We start from the raw sequence: 20,727 nt of genomic DNA on the forward strand, positions 1-20,727 counted from the left end.
ACTTCTTTGAGCATGGATGCACACGCGTGTAGAATGAGCAAAAACCCAGTATATAAGTAAAGTCTGGCATATGACAGTAACACGTTTCATCCCTTGCACAGTTCAATAGCAAGAACAGTATAATGGCACATCAATTCCAGATGACACACACCCTCACCACGGTCAGTTTGTGTATGTGCGATTTTGTTTTCCATTCTCTCTAGCTCTTTCAGCAGTTTCAAATACAAAATAAATTAAACAGAAGCATAATAAGGAGCACTGGAAGAATAGGCAGTGTGAGGTATCTCTGTATTGCTCTAGTTAAAAAAGAAAAAATGCTTTAAATATAATAAATAAAATGTCATTAGAAATATTAGTGGTTTAATAAAGTAGGGAGTGTGTGCAAGCATTTGTGTGTCTGTGTAGGTGTGTGTACTCCTTGTGGTTGGCAGTGCGTCAGTCTCTTACCTTCCTTGGCATAGGTACAGTATATGTTTATGTTTGTGTGAGTTTCTGAGTATATTTGTGTGTACAAAGAAGTCATGGCCCCAGGCCACCCTGAGGTAGAGTTTTGGAGGATGTGCTCCTGGTAGTTTCCCTAAGGTCCTCCTGTGGTAAGTGGGTCCAGTTGTACTTGTTAGAAGTCATGTGACTTATCATAATATGGGAAAGGGGTGTGTCTGAGAAACGAGCCCATTCCACAAACAACGGCTCCACCACAAACGATATGAACCCTATAGAGAAACAGAGAATATGAGAATGATTGTATGCAAAATTGAGTAAATAAGTAAGTGAACTATATTAGCACATAAATGAACATACACAAAAACCTAAAAAATGTCTTTTGACATATTTAAACATATGGACATTTAATCTTCATTTTATCAGTATTGAGAGATAAATGTAATATACCTAAACAAATACAACTAAACATGTGCTTTTTAAAAATAATTTGTGAAATGTAATTAAAATAAACTCAATTTATGCAATTCCTGTGAGAAAAACGTTAGGACAGAAGTAAGTGCCTGTTTTTTTTAAATCTCACACATTTGGTTTGCTGTTGAAGTGAGTGGTATCACTACTGAAAGACTGAAAAAGCTTACTAAGGCCTTTAGAAAGAAGGTTGTAAATAAACATGAGCTTGGAAAGGCTTAAAAGATCTTGAAAACAATTTTTTAATGATGTCTTATATTATTTATGTATGCAAATATGTGCAAATGTTTGTGGATAAGCATTTGTGTGTGTGTGTGTGTCTTTGCCTCAGGTACCGATTTGTACTTTGTCCACACTGTTTGAGTTCCTGTCGCAAAGATCGCTCACATCCAGATGGCACCTCCTTTCAATGTCACCTGTTGACACACACATACAGAGAACACACAAACTGCTACTCTGTCACACAATCCTTCACTGTGTGGTCCCTAAAAATTCGTACACTTACTCTGAAACATTCTCCCTTCACATTTTCCTACACAAACATTACAACAACTTCATTGACATCTATATTGCATCACATCATGGCAAACTTAGCACACAAATGAACCCCCAAGGACCCCTGTGCAGTTTTTGTTTAAAGTCAAACTATTGTTAAACTATTATAAAGTAAATCCACTCGCTACTGTCAGCAAACTCATGATTGCAGACGAGATGAAATTATCATGATTGCGGAGAGGATAAAATCAATATAAAGTAAATTGCATTTTAGTAAGAAAAAGCAAACTCTCAACTAGCGGCCCTGTGTTTTATGTGTTATGAGAACATCAAGCCAACTGAACAACTTGAGTAGCTTGTACCAAAGAAAAATGCCATGTCCACTGTTTGTCACAATAATCGTTCATTTATCATAATCGAGTCAAGTGTTCAATTTGTCGTGAAATTGATTTGAGGTCATATCACCCAGAACTAGCCCATTCTATACTATCAGAAGCCTTCCTGTCATGTGTACAATTTATATGCATTCCTCTGCTCGTAATAATTTTCTGTTGACTCCTTCAGCAGACATCACTCATAACTCATAACTATAACTTAAGTAAACACATAATTGTACATGGCCATCTTTAATGAGCAGTTGAACTGAATTTCTTTAAAGAGGTGTACAGAAAGAGAGTACACTGAAGTCAATATGTTGTGCAGTGTGTGAAGAGTGAGATGCATGTACCTTGACTGAAGAACTCCTCAGTAACTTTGTGGCTCCACAACTTGCTTAGGTGCCAGGGTCTACATGGATTACAGATATCTGCACATTTCAGAGCCATCTGTTAAAAAAAAAAAGAGGCAAAATACAAATCCCTTTTGCTTAAGTTGGTGTCTGAGCTGGGTAAAGCGTATGTATGTAGGCCTGTCACGTGTCTCCGAAATAAATGCAATAAATTATATTATTGTCATTTTAACACCATGTTATACGACTGATATAATAATAATAAAATAGCTCTATAATGCAAAAGCAGTAACTGTTTATAATTAAGAATATGCAGACATTAGAACTGAAATACAAAAAAAAGTTAAAATATCCTAAAAAAAACAGGTGGTCTGCTTGCTTATTCTGCTTCAAGCCAAAATGTAGCCACACAGGAGCTGTGTAATCTAACTTGAAAACCAAGCTTACTACCCTACTCTTCCAAGCTTTCAGGCTTGATGCTGAAGTTTTATATAGGAAAACAGCTATTAAGTATTTAGCTTCAAGTAACATCTAGCTAGAACATTTAGCTTCAAGCATCTTTATCTGTCTAGGGGTCCGTCCAAAATGGATTGCGGAACTTTTTGGATAACTTTTTTGAAAAAAAGGGAGACCTAGTTTGCTCTCCACTGACATACCACAGTGATGCCACTTCAGATGTGTGACCATGCTCAATGTATTACCATTGTTATATAATGATAGAACAATCACTTTTATGTTGTTAGTGCCTGTGTTCTGATATTTACTATGCTGAGAGCTCTCAGTGTGTATATGGTTAGTGGTGTTAAGTCTTTACTACCCCCAAAAGAGGCTTGTTCGTTTTACACATTTTACAGTAGGTTCGGCTAAGTTTGAGTCAGATATGCGCATATGGTCATTGCGCATGCTGCACTGAATAAATGATGAAGGTCATGTTTATACATTGTACAATAAGTCGAGTCATGGCAGGCCTATATGTATGTGTCCAGTGTTGCAGTATAAATTGGGCAAGCTGTTTGTAGAAGGTATTCTGTATACTATGCAGCATTATTTGTGTGTTGTCTGTGTTGTGTATACTGTGTTGCTGTATGGGCACCTGTAGTATGAAGTGTCTTTCCTGGCTATTGTTCAGGTGTAGGTCTGCTCGGTCCAGGTGAGCTCTGAACTCACTCAGATATTCATTCTGTCTGCTAATATCAGTCGCCAGAATCAGAGACCCCAAACGTTTCTCCAAGTTCTGCCTATACACACACACATGTTTTTATTCCAATTATGCAACAATGATTCGATGTAGACACATGAGGAACAGTGCAAAAGTGTATGGAATCAGTCATGTGTTCCAAATACATCTAAAATTAATGGTCACTGAAGATTGTTGCTAATATAAACTGTGCATAGGACTGCCTACTAATTGCACTATGCTTATGAAGCACAGGGTCTAAAAGGCACAGAGAAACAGCAGTCAAGTTCCAGACAAAAAAAGTTAGTTAAGTAACTAATAATTTACTATTACTGAATTTACAACTTTTAAAGATTGTCTTGGGTTGAGTGCATAAATGCAATAGAGTGTTTTGTGTGTGTGTACCTGTCCTCAGATGGAAAATGGGACAGAAGACCTGATTCTCTAAGCAAGCTGACAGCACATTTCCAGTGATGATTCTCCAGTACAGATGTGTTCTGTAAGAGACATATCACACATAAATAAACACACATACACAAACACAGTTAAATTTCTTCTTTGACATTGTTCTTCACAACTCTTGGCTTTGCCTGTGTGGCTTCTTTTAAAATTCATGCACCACCAACTTAGGAAGCACCACCAACACCTGAGTAAGAAATGTGTTGTCACACTTTAACTATTTCTGAGGTCTGATTTCAGACCTAAGTAATTAATAAAAATACTATTTTCCAGTGAGGAAAAAGTTAGGACACCCCCACATTTATTACTATGTCAAATGCCTAATATGTGAATCAGGTGCAGCTGCAGCTGATTAGAACGTCATTATTTGGAATTTTAGCTGACCTTTTTTCAACCTCAGACATTTTAGTTTGCTCTTGATTGGTAAAGTAAGTGTTATTATCCAAATAGCTTTCTGTGGCCTTCAGAAAGAAGGGATTTAAAAAGATCTCACACTTAAAAATCAGCTGTCAACATGGCCAGGTCAAGACTAAGACATCTGAAACAATGTGCTTTGGACAAATGAATCCAAAATGCTGATATGTTTAAATATACTAAAAATGAAGTTTTTCATGGGATGTCCTAACCTATTCACATGTACACACTGTACATTTTTAATTGAATTCGTTTTTTATACAATAATAACAAAAATATATACATACATTAATACAGCATACCTAATGTTTGGTTAAATATCCCTTAGTGTGTGACATTACCAATCAGTGATAAAGCACCCCACCCTAAATTAATGGGCTATTTGCTATGTGTACTAGACACAGAATAGAAACTTGATACATCAGACACTTATTCTCAGACACCAGTCCTCATTTAGAGATACTATCATTATTTTGTGTACAATTGTGCACCGTATTATCTTTATACAGACCAACCCTAGACAAGGCTCAGACACACTTAGCGGAAAGCAGCTGGTCCCCAGCTCCACCACACCAGCTAACAGATGCCTGTGCCAGCCAACAATCCCTTTTTTAGGATCACCAAAAGAGTGATAGGGGGAGAGAGCACCATGTACACACCCAGAGAGAACATGACCAATTGCGGTGTCTCAGACTATGGTGCACAGGATTAGCACTCATCTCCGGGCCACAGTGGCTGCACATCTGACCACTAAGCCACTGAGCCTAACTATCAATTTTATAAATAAATAAGAACTGCGGTGATGACGGGAATGAGTTTAACACCACAGTAGGTAACATAACCACTTTGTTTGTGTGTGGCGGGGCTGTGGCTGAGTGTCTCACAGAGCTGCTGGTTGGGAGCTTGCCTCTTCTGACCATAATCGTGAAGTAGTTTATAATGGCGCTGATTTTGTCTCCTTTTTGCTGACAGTAGTGTTGCAGGTTTATTTTCAATTTGGCGCACCTGGAAACTGCCCAGCGGTCCTTGTGGAGTGCGTGTAGGGATCGGGATTGGGGCCAATCCAGGGATATTTTAATTGATCGGGTATCAGCTATTTTAATCCCAATGATGACAGATTACAGACTATTTTAGCAATAGCAGAGATACACATTTGAATTAGCCCTGTATATAGACTCATTGCCTGCATTAAATCCACCCAGATAATTGGTAAAATGGCTGCCTATAGCTATTCAAGCAGTTTGCAGTGTTCAATGTTGTTGAATGAATAGCTAATTCTTGCAAACAGAGCTTACATTTAAGCTTGTAAGGATTCTCTTTTAAAATGTTTTCATACTTTCCTTGTAACATTGTTATTGCTAGCCTAACTTAACACTTGTCCACCTCAACTTCTTCAACTTGCGTCAACAGTGAACCACCAGCATGTTCTCAGAAAATAGGTAAATAGTCCCTTTATAAGGCAAGATGAAAACAACCTAATATCTGAAACTGTATAAAAATATTGCCAAACGCTCTGTTTTCCCAAAGGAAGAACATACATGCCTTTTTTGTTTAGGAGTGCATTCAGAACCTGGAGCACGTTAATGCTAATGCACATACATATATCAGTACAGAGTGTGTAAACCTCCACACACACAAAGTGATTTTACTGTAGTGTTTTAAAGAACCAGGGAGTTGAATGGTCAGGAAAGTCAGCAAGACTGGATTTTAAGATGCCTACACACTATAAAACAATAATCCGAAGAATAATTGCTGCTATACTAAATAAATCAGTCCATTATACTGTTATACTGTTCCATTAAACTGTTACTAAAAATAAAGTGATTTCACTTCAGTATTATTTAACAGCACGTTATCTAAACTGTGTATTATTTATACAAACACAAAGATATGTTGTTGCTAGCCTAACGTAACACCCTATCCGCCTCAGCTTCTTATATTCAGCTTGCCTCAACAGTGAACCACTAGTTTGATCTCAGAGAGTAGGTAAATAAAAAGGTTTGCAGTGTGGAACACTGTGTTTAGTATTGAAACCCAGTCTTGCTGACCTTCCTGACCATTGATCTCCCAGTACCTTTAAAACACTACAGTAAAATCTGTAGTAAAATTTGTGTGTGTGGAGATGTACTCTGTACTGATACATATGTGCATGAGCGTTAGCGTCCTCTAGGTTCTGAATGGGCAAATACTCAGCATTAAGAAACTCTACATTTTACAGGGGCAAAACTTGTTTTGGGGATGTCCCGATTCAGTGTGTTTGTGCTGTTTCTGATGTGCCTTATTTATCGTGTGAAATCAACAGCAAATTTCAGTTACTAAACATGTTTCTGCTGAGCCACAGTTAGAGTGTGTGGGTTCTTACTTGGTAGAGTGAAGCCAGGTAGTGGTTGGTTTTGATGAGGAAGGTTTGATTAAAACCTGGATGATCCAAATCATGAGTTGCAGCAGCCAGCAAACCCAACAGGATATCACAGGATGTCAAAGACTCAGAGAGCTGTAAATATACAAGACATGCATATAATATTTCATTAACAGTATCGGTGATTATGTAAGACATTCTTATAACCATGGTGTTAAAAGTACAGTGTATGTTACCCTTTTTCTCCTCTTACCCCTGTTTTACACCCTCCCCCCTCAACAACACACAAACCTGTGGTTCCTGCAAGTAGCAGTACATGGCCTGTGTAACATCAGCAGCATGGAGAGCGTTGTGATATGGGTTCTCACTGTGGTAGGCTTCATGTACCATCACTATTACGAAAGCAAAAAACAAAATATCACAACGTCTCCGACAGTACATTTGAAGTCTGTATTTCTAGCTGTATTTAGCAAACCAAACATTTGTCTGTATGTGGACTTCTTACCTAAAAATTGTCTCAGTTTGAGCTGGTCCAGCTGGAAGAGCTTTATCAGACCATATTCACTGAAGAGGTGAAGGGTTAAATATACTAAACTTTTTCCTGTGTCAAAAAGACAGAAGATTATGGTAGAGTTGGTAAAGTTTTGATCTTTAATACATATAATATTAAAACATGACAGTTTTATCTTGATATTATGATTTGATTTATTTATACAATAGAACACAAGAAGGAGTGTGTTATTGCGAATAATCCTGGAGGTATAATATCGTCACAGAAGCATGCAAGGAGTGTGTTATACTTATTGAATTATATATTATATATATATATATATAGTATAATTATAATTTATATTATATTATATATAATTATAATTAAAAGCTATATTCACTAAGGGTAGGTCAAGAATGAAACTATAGGAAAATATATTCCCTGATTACTTCTGATTTTGAAAGTCATTAATGAACAAGATGCACCTGTTTTGAGAGAAATCCACTAACAACTATTATAAGTGGTTGCAGCCATGGTTTGTTCGTTCTAATGCCTGTGCCATGTCACATCGTAGCATACAGTCCTTAAAGTGTGTTTTATCTGGTGCATTCTGGTCATTTTAGAGGACACGCACAACCATGCACTCCAAACGTAGGTGGGACAATCATCTTTATCTTTCATTTAGTTAAAAACAAGCACGATACATGTTCAATAATTTCCAGTTTTCCAATCTGGAAACAAAAAATGCAGTTGGAGACAGACTTTCCCAACAGGTAGCTATTACAGATGCTCAATAGTGAAATATTTAAACATTAATATTTCAGTTCCGGTATTTCAGTTAATTAGTAAGGTCTGAATACTCATAATATTTAAACATGTATTGCTCTTTAAAAGGGTAATACTTGAATTAGTATGTACATTATATTATCATAACAGTGACATATTATGTTCTTGAAATTACAGTAATATTATTTTTCGTAATTATTTCTGGTACAACATATTGTTAAAAAAATTGGTATCGTGACAGGCCCATCTACATGCTGAATGGTAAAACTGTAAAACTGTAAAACTGTAAAAGTTTATTATACAGTGGTAGACCACAGTTTGGTAGGGTATTTGGTATTGTGAAGTGAGTGATGTTTTTTTTTTAGGTAGTTCTATACAGTACATAAAGGAGAGTGATTACTGCAGTTACAACCAGTTCCCAGCAGATGGCTCACCATTTGAGAGCTGATCAAACAGGAAGATATCAAAGTTCCAGCTTCCAACTTTCCGCAGCATACACTACCACAGGGGAGAGATACACCACAATAAACATCAAACACAACAAAGTAAATACACACACTCTTAACATCTATTAGAAATGTAAAAGAAAACATTTTTGAAATGTGAAGTATAATTTGTACACAGTATAATTCTCCCACAATCCACTCATTGTTGCTAGTGAATATGATTGGCCTCTACATCAGCTGTATATGGAAGAGAGTGCATAGCAATTCTCTCATTACTAAATAAAGATTTTAACAGTAGCTCATAAAATACTAAAAACAAAATGTATAATCATGATACATGTATAATTTCATGTGTTTAATGCTGCGCATCATCATATAGCAAAAAAAGGTAATTGTAGATTATGGAATGTAGCCCACACAGGTTTTAATTTTTTTTTCTTATCATGCTTGTTTCAAAACTTTACACCTGTGTCTTCTAGATATTAAGAAACATCTCGATTGCTGGTTTGTTTATTCGACTGGTGAACATAGACACTGAAGAGAAAGTGTCCGAAATCATTTATTGATTGTTTTTTACCGCTATTTAGTTCACTAAATACTTCACCCTATATAGTGCAATACTAATGAGGGAATAGGGATTCACTTTGGTCACAGTTCTAAGTTCTACTCTTTCTATCTCTGTTTTTGTAGTCTTTTTCTGTCTCTCACCTTAGCTTGGCCGACATACTCTCGATCTAAAGTGTGGTGTGTGTGATTTCTGCTGAAATGAGAAGAATGCAGGTTTTTCTGGAAGCTTAGAACACTTCTGACTGGTTGCTCTGCTTCTGATCCCACAGTGTCCGCCCGCGCTGCACAAACAACACCAAAACACCCTGTTTACAAACACGCAAACAACACCAGAACATCTGTTTACCAGGTGACCATCCTTCAAATATCTCACCACCTTCTTACCTATACCTTCCAGATATTGTATTTCAGACACATTCATAATTTGATGGCTATAGATGAATTCAAGGTTGTGTTTTAGCAAAATAAGAAAGCATTTTCAGTTAATCATATTTTCAGTAAATATGATTTGTATTTTTACAAAAGAAACGAAAGTGCTCGAGCATGACCAACATTAGACCACAAAGTGGAACAGGTAATATCAGAACAAAAAAATAAATACATTATATTTACATAACATTCATAGCATATATAGATGAATCTGTGAATAAACAGAATAAATAGAATAAAATGCCTTAAACTTTATTTACTTCTCTGTTTCTCTTAGAAGACTTAGTTGTGGTTAAAACTAACCTCACTGTGTGGAGGCTCTACTTTAGCCTGGCTAGCTCTCATTGTAAACAATTTACATGCTACAAAATAGTTCTAAATAACCTAATAACCTAATAATGTAAATTGTATTGCTTACACTTACACACAATGCATGGATTTATACAATAAAAATCAATTATAAAAACAATCACAATATATAAAATATCACCAAAATAACAAAAATGTTAACCAAAAATGTGTAACCTTTTGATGTGTGTGTGTGTGTACTTACATTGTAGAGGTCTAAAGTCAGTGCAGAACTGCACGTGCTGTCTTCTTTGTGTCCTATCATGTCTGTCTTTATTCTTGTCTTTTTCTGATCTCTCTGGTCTCTCTGGCGTGTATATTTGAGCTCTCAATCGAACATCTATAATACCATATACAGAGCACATAAAGGAACAGCATACATTTTCTCAGGTACTAAGTTATAGTCTTAGTGTGCCAGCATGTGTGTGTGTAGTGTATACTGTTGTTCCAAAAAATACACTGTTATCTGCTTCCATCTGCTTGTAAAACTGTGTGCGCAGTATGTACAGCTGTGATCAGGCTGTGGCTGGAAATCAAGTCCAAGTCATCACCCCTCCACCACCATGCCTGATAGCTGGTATAAGGTGTTTGTGCTGATATGCTGTGTTTGGTTTTTGCCAGATGTGGCGATGTGCATTATGGCCAACCATGTCCACTTTTGTATCGTCTGTCCAAAGGACATTGTTCTAGAAATCTTGTGATTTGTTCAAATGACACTTAAGCCATGCTACTGTGTTTTTCTTAGAAAGAAGAGGCTTTCTCATAGCAAGCCTTTCAAACAAGCCATACTTGTACAGTCTTTTTCTAATTGTAGAACCTGAACAAGCTAACTGATGTCTGTAGAGTTTGAGATATAGCTCTATTGCTAGGTTTTTTTTGCAATTTCTCTGAGCATTGCACAGTCAAAACATGGGGTGAATTTCCTTGATCATCAACAATCAATTAACCTTTCTTTAAATTCAAAGCACACTAAGAACAACCCTCATGTATAATGTGACTGAGCTAATACATAAAATACTGACTTGAAAATAAAAGAAATGTATGTATAAAAATAAGTAAGATATAAAACAAATTAAGATAAATTGGAATGATAAGATTTAAGATTAGAGGTTAAATTTAAGAAAACTTAAAAAAGAGATAAAGAAAGAATAATAATATGAAAAGTCAAAGAGCAAGACATAGATTATAAATAAATTAAAATGGAATCATAAAACAAACAAATAAAAAACAATAGGTAAACATTAGTACAACAGAATATGCAAATAATGGCTTTACAAATACGAACTGACCCCATGTATTATAATATTTATAACTGAATTTCAGTTCCAAGAGGTTGCAAAATGGCAAAATTTTATTAAAACATAGCCAAGAGTGTGATGCTAAAAACGTGTAATGGACACAGCTGAGAATGTGCACGGGAGAACTGTGGGAACACTGGGATATGGTTTCTCACATCAGTGCAAGAAACGTATGTACAGTACCATCATTGGCAAATTGGGTGTTTGAGTTTTTATCTTGGCTAACTTTAATAAGAAATAAATTGAGTAAATATTACTCATTACTTTTGGTGATAAATACACTGGATTGGTATTTTAAAAATTGTCCAGCATTCATCTTACTTGATCTAATGATGTAATGTGGCAGGTGTGGGTTGTGTGTAGGAGGTTTACAAGGAATTTATTAAGTTACAGACTGTTTAATGACCATCAATGAGTTTTCTCTAAGTATATGATGTGTATTTAATATGTGTGTTTGTGGTGAGATGCTAACATACCAAGCATGCGGATGTAGAGTGCCGTCTGGTCTGAGCTGTCATATGAAACTGCTCCTCGTCTCTGCAAGTAAACACAATGAAACAAACGAAACAACATGCTATTAACAATACTGGAAAATATTTTTACAGCCCTAACCAACTTAAAACAGATATTCTGAAACTGGCTAAAAAGAGCCTTGGCTCTTACACTGTCACTCGTCTGGTTATCTTATTTTGTTTTTTTAGAATAAACTATGCTTAATATATGTTTGAAACCATTTTTTTCAATGCCCCATAGTTTCTGAGATAACGCAAATATCTTTGTCCAGCAATTTGTAGGTTCTCTACTACTTTTTATCATTATACTGTCAAATCACAAATCACAATTACTAGTTATGTAGTATGTACAATTTTATGTTTTACATACGTTTTTTTAAATACATTTAGATATTGAAAATTGTTCCTAAGCTGTTAAACTAAAAAATATTTGTCCAGCAATTTGTAGGTTCTCAGTAGGTAGGATAATATTAAAAATTGAGATATTGAAAATGTTCCTAAGCTGTTTCTTCTTTGTGTACTGCGTACTGAATGTGAACTTGTGGTGTATCCTGTTTTTGATGGATTTACTTTTTTGATTATATCAGTATATTGAGTCTGATTATATCAATATTTATTTTGTGGTGATGGATGTAAAAGTCAAAATTGATTTCATTTAACACATGAGGCTTGATTAGATATATAGTGTCCCAGGCTCAAAAATGCATTACAACATTCTTTACTTTTACTTTTTCACTTTTTTAGGTATTCTGCACAAATTTGCCTTTAATATGCCTGAGTGCATGGGGAGCTCTATGTGTATGTTTGTGTGGGATGGCCAGTTAGACAGGCTTCTTTTGTGTTAACTTTTCACTGTCAAATATTATGCAAATGCTAAAACCAACAGTACCTGAAAATTCAAATGTAATCAAATACACACACACACTCGCACGCACACACAGAGCATACTCATGTTTATATTATACAACTCTCTTTGCATGTATCCATTCCTAAAACTTTTCAATATAGATCAGACTGGGAGTGTGTGTGATGTCTATGTGCGATGGTTTGACCTGTAGCTCTAGGCAAAACTCAAGATTGTGTGCACGCAAAACACGAATGCCTGTGTTTTGTCTTAAACCCTAGCCAGAATCATTTACACACACATACACATCTTTCAGTCTCTTCCAAATGCCAAACACACCAATGCACAAATTCTCCTGGGGTATAGCACCTTTCCTTCAGTTACAAACCATGTGCCACTGGCTGACTCAGAACTAACCCTGACAAAAAAGACTTGGCACCCTAAAAAATAAGAGTAAAGGTTGTCTTTCAAAAAATAACAAAGTTAAACATAGAAAGAATGTTAAATATAGAAAGATATGGTAAAACATAATATTTTAACATTGAAAATACAGCAGCCCCCCTTTCCTCACAAATGACATGATGCACTTTCTCTCTCCTACCTTTCCCCCAGCCCGCTCTCCACAAAGTCGTGCAGCACACGTGTGTGTGTCGTACACACACACACATGCACGCATGCACTAGTGTCATTTACAATTTGATAGTCTTTGTTGTGGTGGCTTCATTAAGTAGCACAGACAAGGATTGTTTACTTTATCACTCAGCACCAATACATTACAGTCATTAGCAGCACTGAATCACAGATCACTCCTTATGTTGTTATTATTAGGTAGGGGTTAGCTATCTGACTTTTTTAATCTAGCAAGCTAATGTTGCAGGTTGTCAATCAACCACTGTACACTGTTTGAATGCGAGTCAGAGAAGCAAGCTATTTTGCTATTTTGTTTGTTTGGTATGCGTTGATATTATCCTAGATTAGTACTGTATGTATATAAGCTAATTAATATTATAGAATGATAGACGATATGATGAAATAGACGATGCCCAACTCCTAACTGCATGTTCCTGTGTGTGTGTGTGTGTGTGTGTGGCCAGGCTGTCAGCCTCAGATATAGCCAGGTTTAGGTAAGGGAATAAAGTCAAAATGATGTGACTTAATTGCCCACAGTAGGGTGACCTAGTACCTTAGGCATTGTGCATCTCTTTATTGCTCTTTATCTTTTTTATTTATCTTTTGTTTATCCCTTATTATATTTGACCTCTAATACAATTTCATTTGTAATACTTTGTTAACCAAGCAATGGTTTTGTGGCTCATAGGTTCAGCATTAAAGAAATTTTCTCAGATCTGTTTGAACCTTTCCAGTCACAGTGTTTCTCCCACCCAAAATGTCAAATGTACTTCCTTTACAATTGTTTTTTTAATTTTGGGGGGAGAATTGCCCCTGCATGCAGCCATTTTCTTGATGTTTATCAGTGATACTACTAAATTGTAGCAGCTCAGTTATCATGTGGGAAGCAGCTGATGCACCACTCTGAAAGGGGAAACCTGACCTCCATTATCACTCCCTTAGAATTCCCTAATTCCCCTCAGAACCCCTTAAAACCTAAAGGCCCATATGTAGTTCCTTACTTTAGTTCCTTCATTCACCCATAAATATGTAACTTACTAGTATTTAGAAAATACATTGCAATAGTTACTGAATAATAAGCCTTAATTAGTAATACACTGAATAATATTCCTAAATGCATGATGGTAAAATGTATTTTGGGAATGATAAATAAAAATGTCCTTTAGATAACAGTGTCCATGGATCTAAATGACCATGTTTCCCATTTTTGCCACAACTCACATGTAAAACCACAGGGTGCGTCCCAATTGCAAACTAATTAGTAATACTGACTAGTATTTAGGTATGTTGTATGCAGTATAGAGAAAAGTGTCAATGTTAAGTATATTCAAAATTCTGCAGTGCATACTTAAAAACAGTTGGGTTTGGATGGATGCGATAAGGGGGAAAAAGCTGACATTGATGCAAGTGCAGTGGTGGTTATTACAAATTGTCTACAACCCTGCCAAACACACACTAAGATTAGTCTATAGTATATACCTTATACTATCAGTGTGTAGTACCCAATTGGGACGAACTCCCAGTTTTACTAGAGACAGCTTTCACTTTCTTATCCCAAAGTTCTCAGGTCACATGACTAATCTCCAGCTTCTTGTTTTCAGCAAACAGCATAATGGTTTACATCAGCTAAAAATACCCAAACATTTGTAGCAAATTGGGGTGGAGCAAAATGTGTATTATCAGGTTTGATAATGACAATTTACAACTCTCTTGTGCTGTCATGGTGTAATGTTATTTCTGCAAGTATATGCTGGATTTGCCAGCAAAAGGATTTGCCTTAGAAAAATATAAATTTGTCCATTTTCAACTCAAAATGAAATATCAACATACTACAGAAGTACAAAATACTGAATCTGGTATTATTAACTATGACAAACCTACTGTTCTATTTTTTTCGTGTTTAGTGGTTTTAGTGAAAGAACATTAGATACTGACGAGACAAAAACATGTATCGACAATATAGAAGATAGAAGTCTATATCAGTGTGTGTGTGTTCTAAACAGTGTCCGTTTAGAGATACTCTGTGTGTCAGTTAGTTCCACATGTCTCTGTTTTCTTCCTGCAGAGGGGGTGGTTGTAGGATTTACATTACATTTGAATGAGCTGAAAAGTCCTTTTATTCCCTAACAACAGAGTGTATGAGTGTGCGTGTGAGTGTATGTATGGTGAGTTTGTGAGTGGGCTTGTGTGTGCTTGGTTAAAAGAGCCTTGAACCAAGAGGTCCAGTGCAGTGATGTGCTCTTGTTGTCTAGCAATGTGTCTCTTTGTTATCTAAAGCTGTGCCATGTGTCAGTATAACATCAAATGTGAACTGAGAGTTTATCCTGTTCTTTCAGAGAAAGAGTGAGGATAGGATAAGGTACTGCTTTCAGAGACTCATTCTGAGAAGTAACAGCTTGGACTTTATGGAGTTCCCCAAGGCTTTATTCTAGGGCCGCTATTATTTACATTATACATGTTACCACTGGGCTCAGTTATAAGCAGACATGACATTAATTTCCACTGTTATGCAGATGACACACAGCTCTATATATCAGCCAAACCTGACAATAAATTTAGATTAAAGAAAATGGAGGACTGTGTAAAGGATATAAAACTCTGGATGTCACATAACTTCCTTCTTCTTAACAGTGACAAAACTGAGGTTCTCCTTTTAGGTCCAAAAGACACTAGAAATAAACTAGTCTTAACATTAATCAGACTTAATATTAGACTGCTAGATTTGGCTAATGCTTCCATCATTCCTGGTCTAGCAGCTACAAATCTTGGCGTCATATTCGATTCAGATCTATCATTTGAGCAACATATAGCTAATATTAGTAGGACAGCGTTTATGTCGCTTAGGAACATTGCCAAACTAAGAAACTCCTTATCTCTACAGGTTGCAGAAAAGCTAGTACACATTTTTTTTACCTCAAGGCTAGATTACTGCACTTTTGTCAGATTGTTCCAGCAGGAACGTCAATAAACTTCAATTAATTCAAAATGCTGCAGCCAGGGTCCTTATTAAAACTAGAAAATTTAACCATAACAGTCCAGTTCTATCAGCACTTCATTGGCTCCCAGTTCAATTCTGTATTAACTACAAAATTCTTCTATTAACATATAAAGCCCTACTTGGCCTCGCTCCTGAGTAGCTGCGAGATCTTATTACATATTATGAACCATCAAGAATACTTAAATCTCAGGGTGTTGGCTTCTTAGTAGTTCCCAAAATTCAGAAAACCTCAGCTGGGGAAGAGCCTTTTCTTATAAAGTCTCCCAAATAATGTTTGGGACTCAGACACAGTCTCAATCTTTAAATCTAGGGTGAAAACTCATCTGTTTAGTTTAGCTTTTGGTAATTAATGTTTCCCCTTTATATAAAGGTTGTAGGTCCATGGGAGTGCTCCCATGTCTATGTTACCTTCTGGCTCTCTCCTTTTAATGAGGCTGTTATAGTCAGAATTGCTGGAGTCATCAGACACACTCTGATACTGCTTAACATTGTTATTTAACATGTTATTTCTTTTTCTGTCCTTTACTAATTACTAATTATGTAAAGCTGCTTTGTTGTAAAAATTGCTATACAAAAAAATGTTTACTTGACTTTCTGCTTCTAACTTCCCTTTAACACTCGTACATCAATCACGCATGTGTGTTGGTATGCAGGTGTAACCTATGCATGTATGTGTACACTTACAGGCTCAATGTACATTTACAGTAAAACACTGCAGTAAATTCAATAATTCAATAGTGCCACCTGAAATGCATCTTGAAATAATAAATTACGATGCTGGATTCTATAGTCATTTCTTTTTATTTTCAAAGCATATAAAAAAAAATATTGAGCAGCCAGTAGTGAATCAGGTGAAGCTTCCCAGCATTTCTTAGTAGCTTTTTCTTAATTTAATGTTCATTTCACTACTGAGTCTTTGGAATACATTTTGCGATGTATTCCAGGCATGATCATATTTAGTTTTTAGTTAACCAGTTCATGCCATAATGTTATAATTAAAAGGTATGTGGTAACTGGCAAAAGTCAAAACTTCTGTAATGTGATTATAAGTCTGCAGTGTGATTTATAAACAGTACTGTTGTGGAAAAAGTGGTCTTTCTTTTCACTATGCTACTGTATACATGAATCAAGCATGTTCTTTGCTTTTGTAATACTGTTATAAATAAACACTAAATGACTAAAAGTAAATTTACTATCAAGCCTATCAGGTGTATATTTGTCAGTTATACCCTGCCCTTTCCAGCTGACCTCTTATGTCACTCTTTTGCTCTATACCACCAATGATCATATATAAGCTTCTGTGGATTCACAGTGCCATTTTTGGCCTGCTTTGAAACACATGATTGAACCAAGGCCTTCCTGCTTTGTATTTGTACTAACTTAGCTGTTAAATAACACAGTATGGCTATTTTACATTCAACACAACTGTAACATTTAAGTACAGGGAACTAGTTTATTGTTATGATAGAAACACTGGATATTGTACAAGAATAACCAAAAGATGCTAAGATGTATTAAATATGTTTAACCTTATTAACTGCATGTGGGCCACATTCTCGTGCTTATACAACTCATAAAATAGTGTATATATTAGTTGCCGAATAATGTATAGAAGTTATAGTAATAAATAAATACTAAGTAAGCTGCTGCATGGGGAACCCTAGTGAGGTCGTTGGATGTGATATAGCCACTGTGTCTTTAAACTTTACAGGCCCTGGCTCCGCCTGGCACGGGGACCCGTCGGAGTTCACGTACCTTTGAAAGCTGACGGGGTGCCGGACCACCGAACAGGACCGGACTTGATGTAAGGCAGATTGCGCCACGCCGGCCAAGGACGTGTTTCGGTACCGGCCGGTCCAACGGCAGCACCGGCAGTTGGTAACATACTTCCATTGAAGATTCAGAAGATGCAGTACAACAAGCCAACGTCAAATAAAAGCAAATAAAAACCGTCACAGGAAACTGAAACAGGTTTTGAATCCATTAAGTTTTTAATGAGCATGTAGTATAACGATCTGGTTAGGATATAATCTACCGCGCTGTTTTCGCAGGTTTGGTAAACACACGAGACGTCGACTGGGCAGACAGTTTATTCCACCTGTATTGTGCTTTGCTCTGTCCCATATTTTAGTGATTAAGTTTCTTGAACGAGAGCTCAAAAAATAGGCCGCGCACCAAAAACATCACTTAGCCCAAACGCTTCCTCTTGTTAAAGCAGTATCATGTCCAATCGAAGCTAACCTCTATCAGAGATTGCAACATCAAACTGTCGGAGGCCTCTCGAGCGTGAACATGAAATGAAAAGTCGAAAAGACGACAATGCGAAACTAGGTCACATATAGACGAGTCCGTCCCGTCCGATCAGCAACTGCTGGCGAGTGGCAGTTTAACAATCCGAACAAAGTCCCCGCGCTGCAGGCGGCCGCAGCGCTCCGGATTTACATAGCTTACTCTTGCTAGAGCGAGAGAGCTGCCTAACAGCTTCCCGGATAAAAACAACAGACATCCTGTCGATGTAGCCATAAACGCAATCTCGACTAAAAGGAATGAAAGATTTGCCTACTGTACGGAAAAAATACGAGACGGAGATACGCCAGGTTGTTCGATACGGGACGCATTTCCCCGGTCTTCTTCGAAACAAAACCACTGGCGGAGGTGGGATCTGGCAACATACTATCCAGAGTCGGCCTCGTCATATTATTTCGACCTCGCAGTATACCACCTCCTCTTATTGGATGACAAACAGACATTTTCTCTGAGAGAAGAAGCGTATTGGCTACAGACCTCTGCTGAGGCAGCTCCGTGATGGAATGATTAAGCAATAAAAAGGAATCCCGACTGCACAAAGAGCTGCCCTCCCTGTCCGAGGCACTTATTTTTGCTTGTTTTTCTAATTAGTTGCTTAATTTAACATATTAGATTAAGTGTCTCATAACATTTGTGGTATTTGTTGTCAGTGTTAAATTAAACAAAAATTTAATCAATTAAGGAAACATGCCCAAATGGGCCTTAATTAATGTTTTATAATACCAGGTATTTTCCCCTGCTATACTCAATTTCATGTGCAGACTTTTTGAGCACTTCAGGTAAGGTTTGGGTGGAGTAGGGGCTGTATCGATTACGCCAGATAAGATACTTCCGTAATGTAAGGGAAACACTGAATACACATTATACAAAACCAAGTTCCTCTAAACAGATTAAATTATTAATCTAAATTATTTATGGTGGTGAATGGCACCACTGGGACCTGAATTTGAACTTTTGTTCCATCAACGAAAAGCTCTGCATTGCAGAAGGAAGATCGATATATTGTGGCCTCTAGTGCTGGATTTGGGTAATGCCAGACTATAACAAAACTTAGTTGGGTTAAAATTTGTTTTCTGAGAGGACATTGTCTGTTTCCATGATTTACAAACCAAAAGGGTCATTGTCATCATATTAATCAGATTCATTCCAATAATGGCAGAAATTATGTTATGTATGATTATATAAATGCAGGATAGTGCAGTGCTTACTAAAGCAGTGCAACATTATTGAAACACCTGCTTTCGTATATGTGTGTATGCATGTATCATTTGGCCAAATATTTTGTTGATTTTAGTATCTGGTTATAAAGTAACTTAACTTAAGTAGTAATTAATATATTCATCCATTCATATAAAGGCTTCTTAAGTGATTACATTATTTTTGTGCAGGGTTTTTCTGGTGCACAGACAGTATGGTCTGAATATGTCCATAGTTGTAGCACCACTATTCCAGCTTCCCCTCCTGATTTAGAGGTGCTATGGGTGTTGTGTACTCAGAGCAGTCTATGTAGAGACTGTACTAAAGCTAAATGCATGAAAATGTAAAATGACTCCAAAATGTACAATGTTAAGACGATTTCACAAAACATGGTGAGTCTTAAGTCATCTAACATTTCCATTCATTTATCTTCAGATGCTAACCTTTCAGTAGATTTGTGTTAAATGTAACAAAACAAATGGTATACAAAGTTTGAATGTAATGTTCCGCAGAATAAAAGAAAGAAGAAGAAATAGAACACTGACTCAGATGATTGGACAGGCTGTGGGTCCCATCAATGAGTCACATGAACAAAATTTACAAAACAGGATTAAAAGAAAATAGAGAAAGAATGAATGAAAAACAGAAAGCAATTTAAAGAAAATAAATATTATCAGAAAAAAATCTAAGAATGAGGTCTATTAACAGAGGAAGAAATACAGAAGTCTTTAAATGTGATAAAGAGAAGTGGAGAGGTAAAAAAAAACATTGTAGTAAAAGCAAAGTACTAAAAGGGGGAGTAATGTGCAGTAGTCTAAACTAACACAGCAAATTAGCTCACTGGGCTTTATAACGCTTTGAACTGAAGTGTAACACATCTCTTAAATTATCTATACAAAACCAACTTTGCATTTACATGAAAAAAGTTACATTGCAGAATACATTTCCATCAGAAGACAACTAAATATTTATAATCACTAATTTTAAAGCCCATTAACCCAAACAATAAAAGTATGCAAATGAATCACTTTAATACATTACCTTTTTACAGAACACTGATCACACCATGGCAGAGGTCTTTACTACTTTACTGCAAGTTCACTAAACCACAAATTCATAGTTAATTACAGTTAAGGGAGATGATATACTTTATATCAGGAGTAAACATTCTCACAATTTAAACCATTAAAGAAAGCCATTTGAGGAAAGCTGTGGCACAGTGTTGTAAACTAAGAAATTACTGTAAAAAGAGTTATTGGTTTTAAGCTACACTATATGTCCAGATATGTGGACATCCCTTCTAATGAATGCATACAGCTACTGTAAGTTGCT

At 36.4% G+C, this 20,727-nt stretch overlaps 1 protein-coding gene across 2 annotated transcripts; it reads right to left on the reverse strand.

Moving 5' to 3' along the window:
- Positions 1-271: 271 nt before the first annotated feature.
- LOC140546203 (high affinity 3',5'-cyclic-AMP phosphodiesterase 7A-like) lies at positions 272-18,602 on the reverse strand. 2 transcript variants are annotated; one of them, XM_072669422.1, is made up of 13 exons: positions 17,647-18,602; positions 11,384-11,444; positions 9,815-9,949; positions 8,974-9,137; positions 8,254-8,317; positions 7,049-7,144; positions 6,835-6,935; positions 6,547-6,678; positions 3,717-3,808; positions 3,228-3,372; positions 2,135-2,231; positions 1,248-1,328; positions 272-713 (listed from the first exon to the last, which is right to left on the reverse strand). In XM_072669422.1, the coding sequence occupies exons 1-13, from the start codon at positions 17,782-17,784 to the stop codon at positions 520-522; spliced, it is 1,500 nt and encodes a 499-aa protein (XP_072525523.1). In that variant the 5' UTR covers positions 17,785-18,602; the 3' UTR covers positions 272-519. The 2 variants fall into 2 exon arrangements, with proteins under 2 accessions (XP_072525523.1, XP_072525524.1); XM_072669423.1 differs by having other exon boundaries at positions 8,974-9,113; positions 17,647-18,601.
- Between the last annotated feature and the right edge of the window lie 2,125 nt (positions 18,603-20,727).

Source organism: Salminus brasiliensis, chromosome 23 (genome assembly GCF_030463535.1).
Source record: "Salminus brasiliensis chromosome 23, fSalBra1.hap2, whole genome shotgun sequence".
NCBI lineage: Eukaryota > Metazoa > Chordata > Actinopteri > Characiformes > Bryconidae > Salminus > Salminus brasiliensis.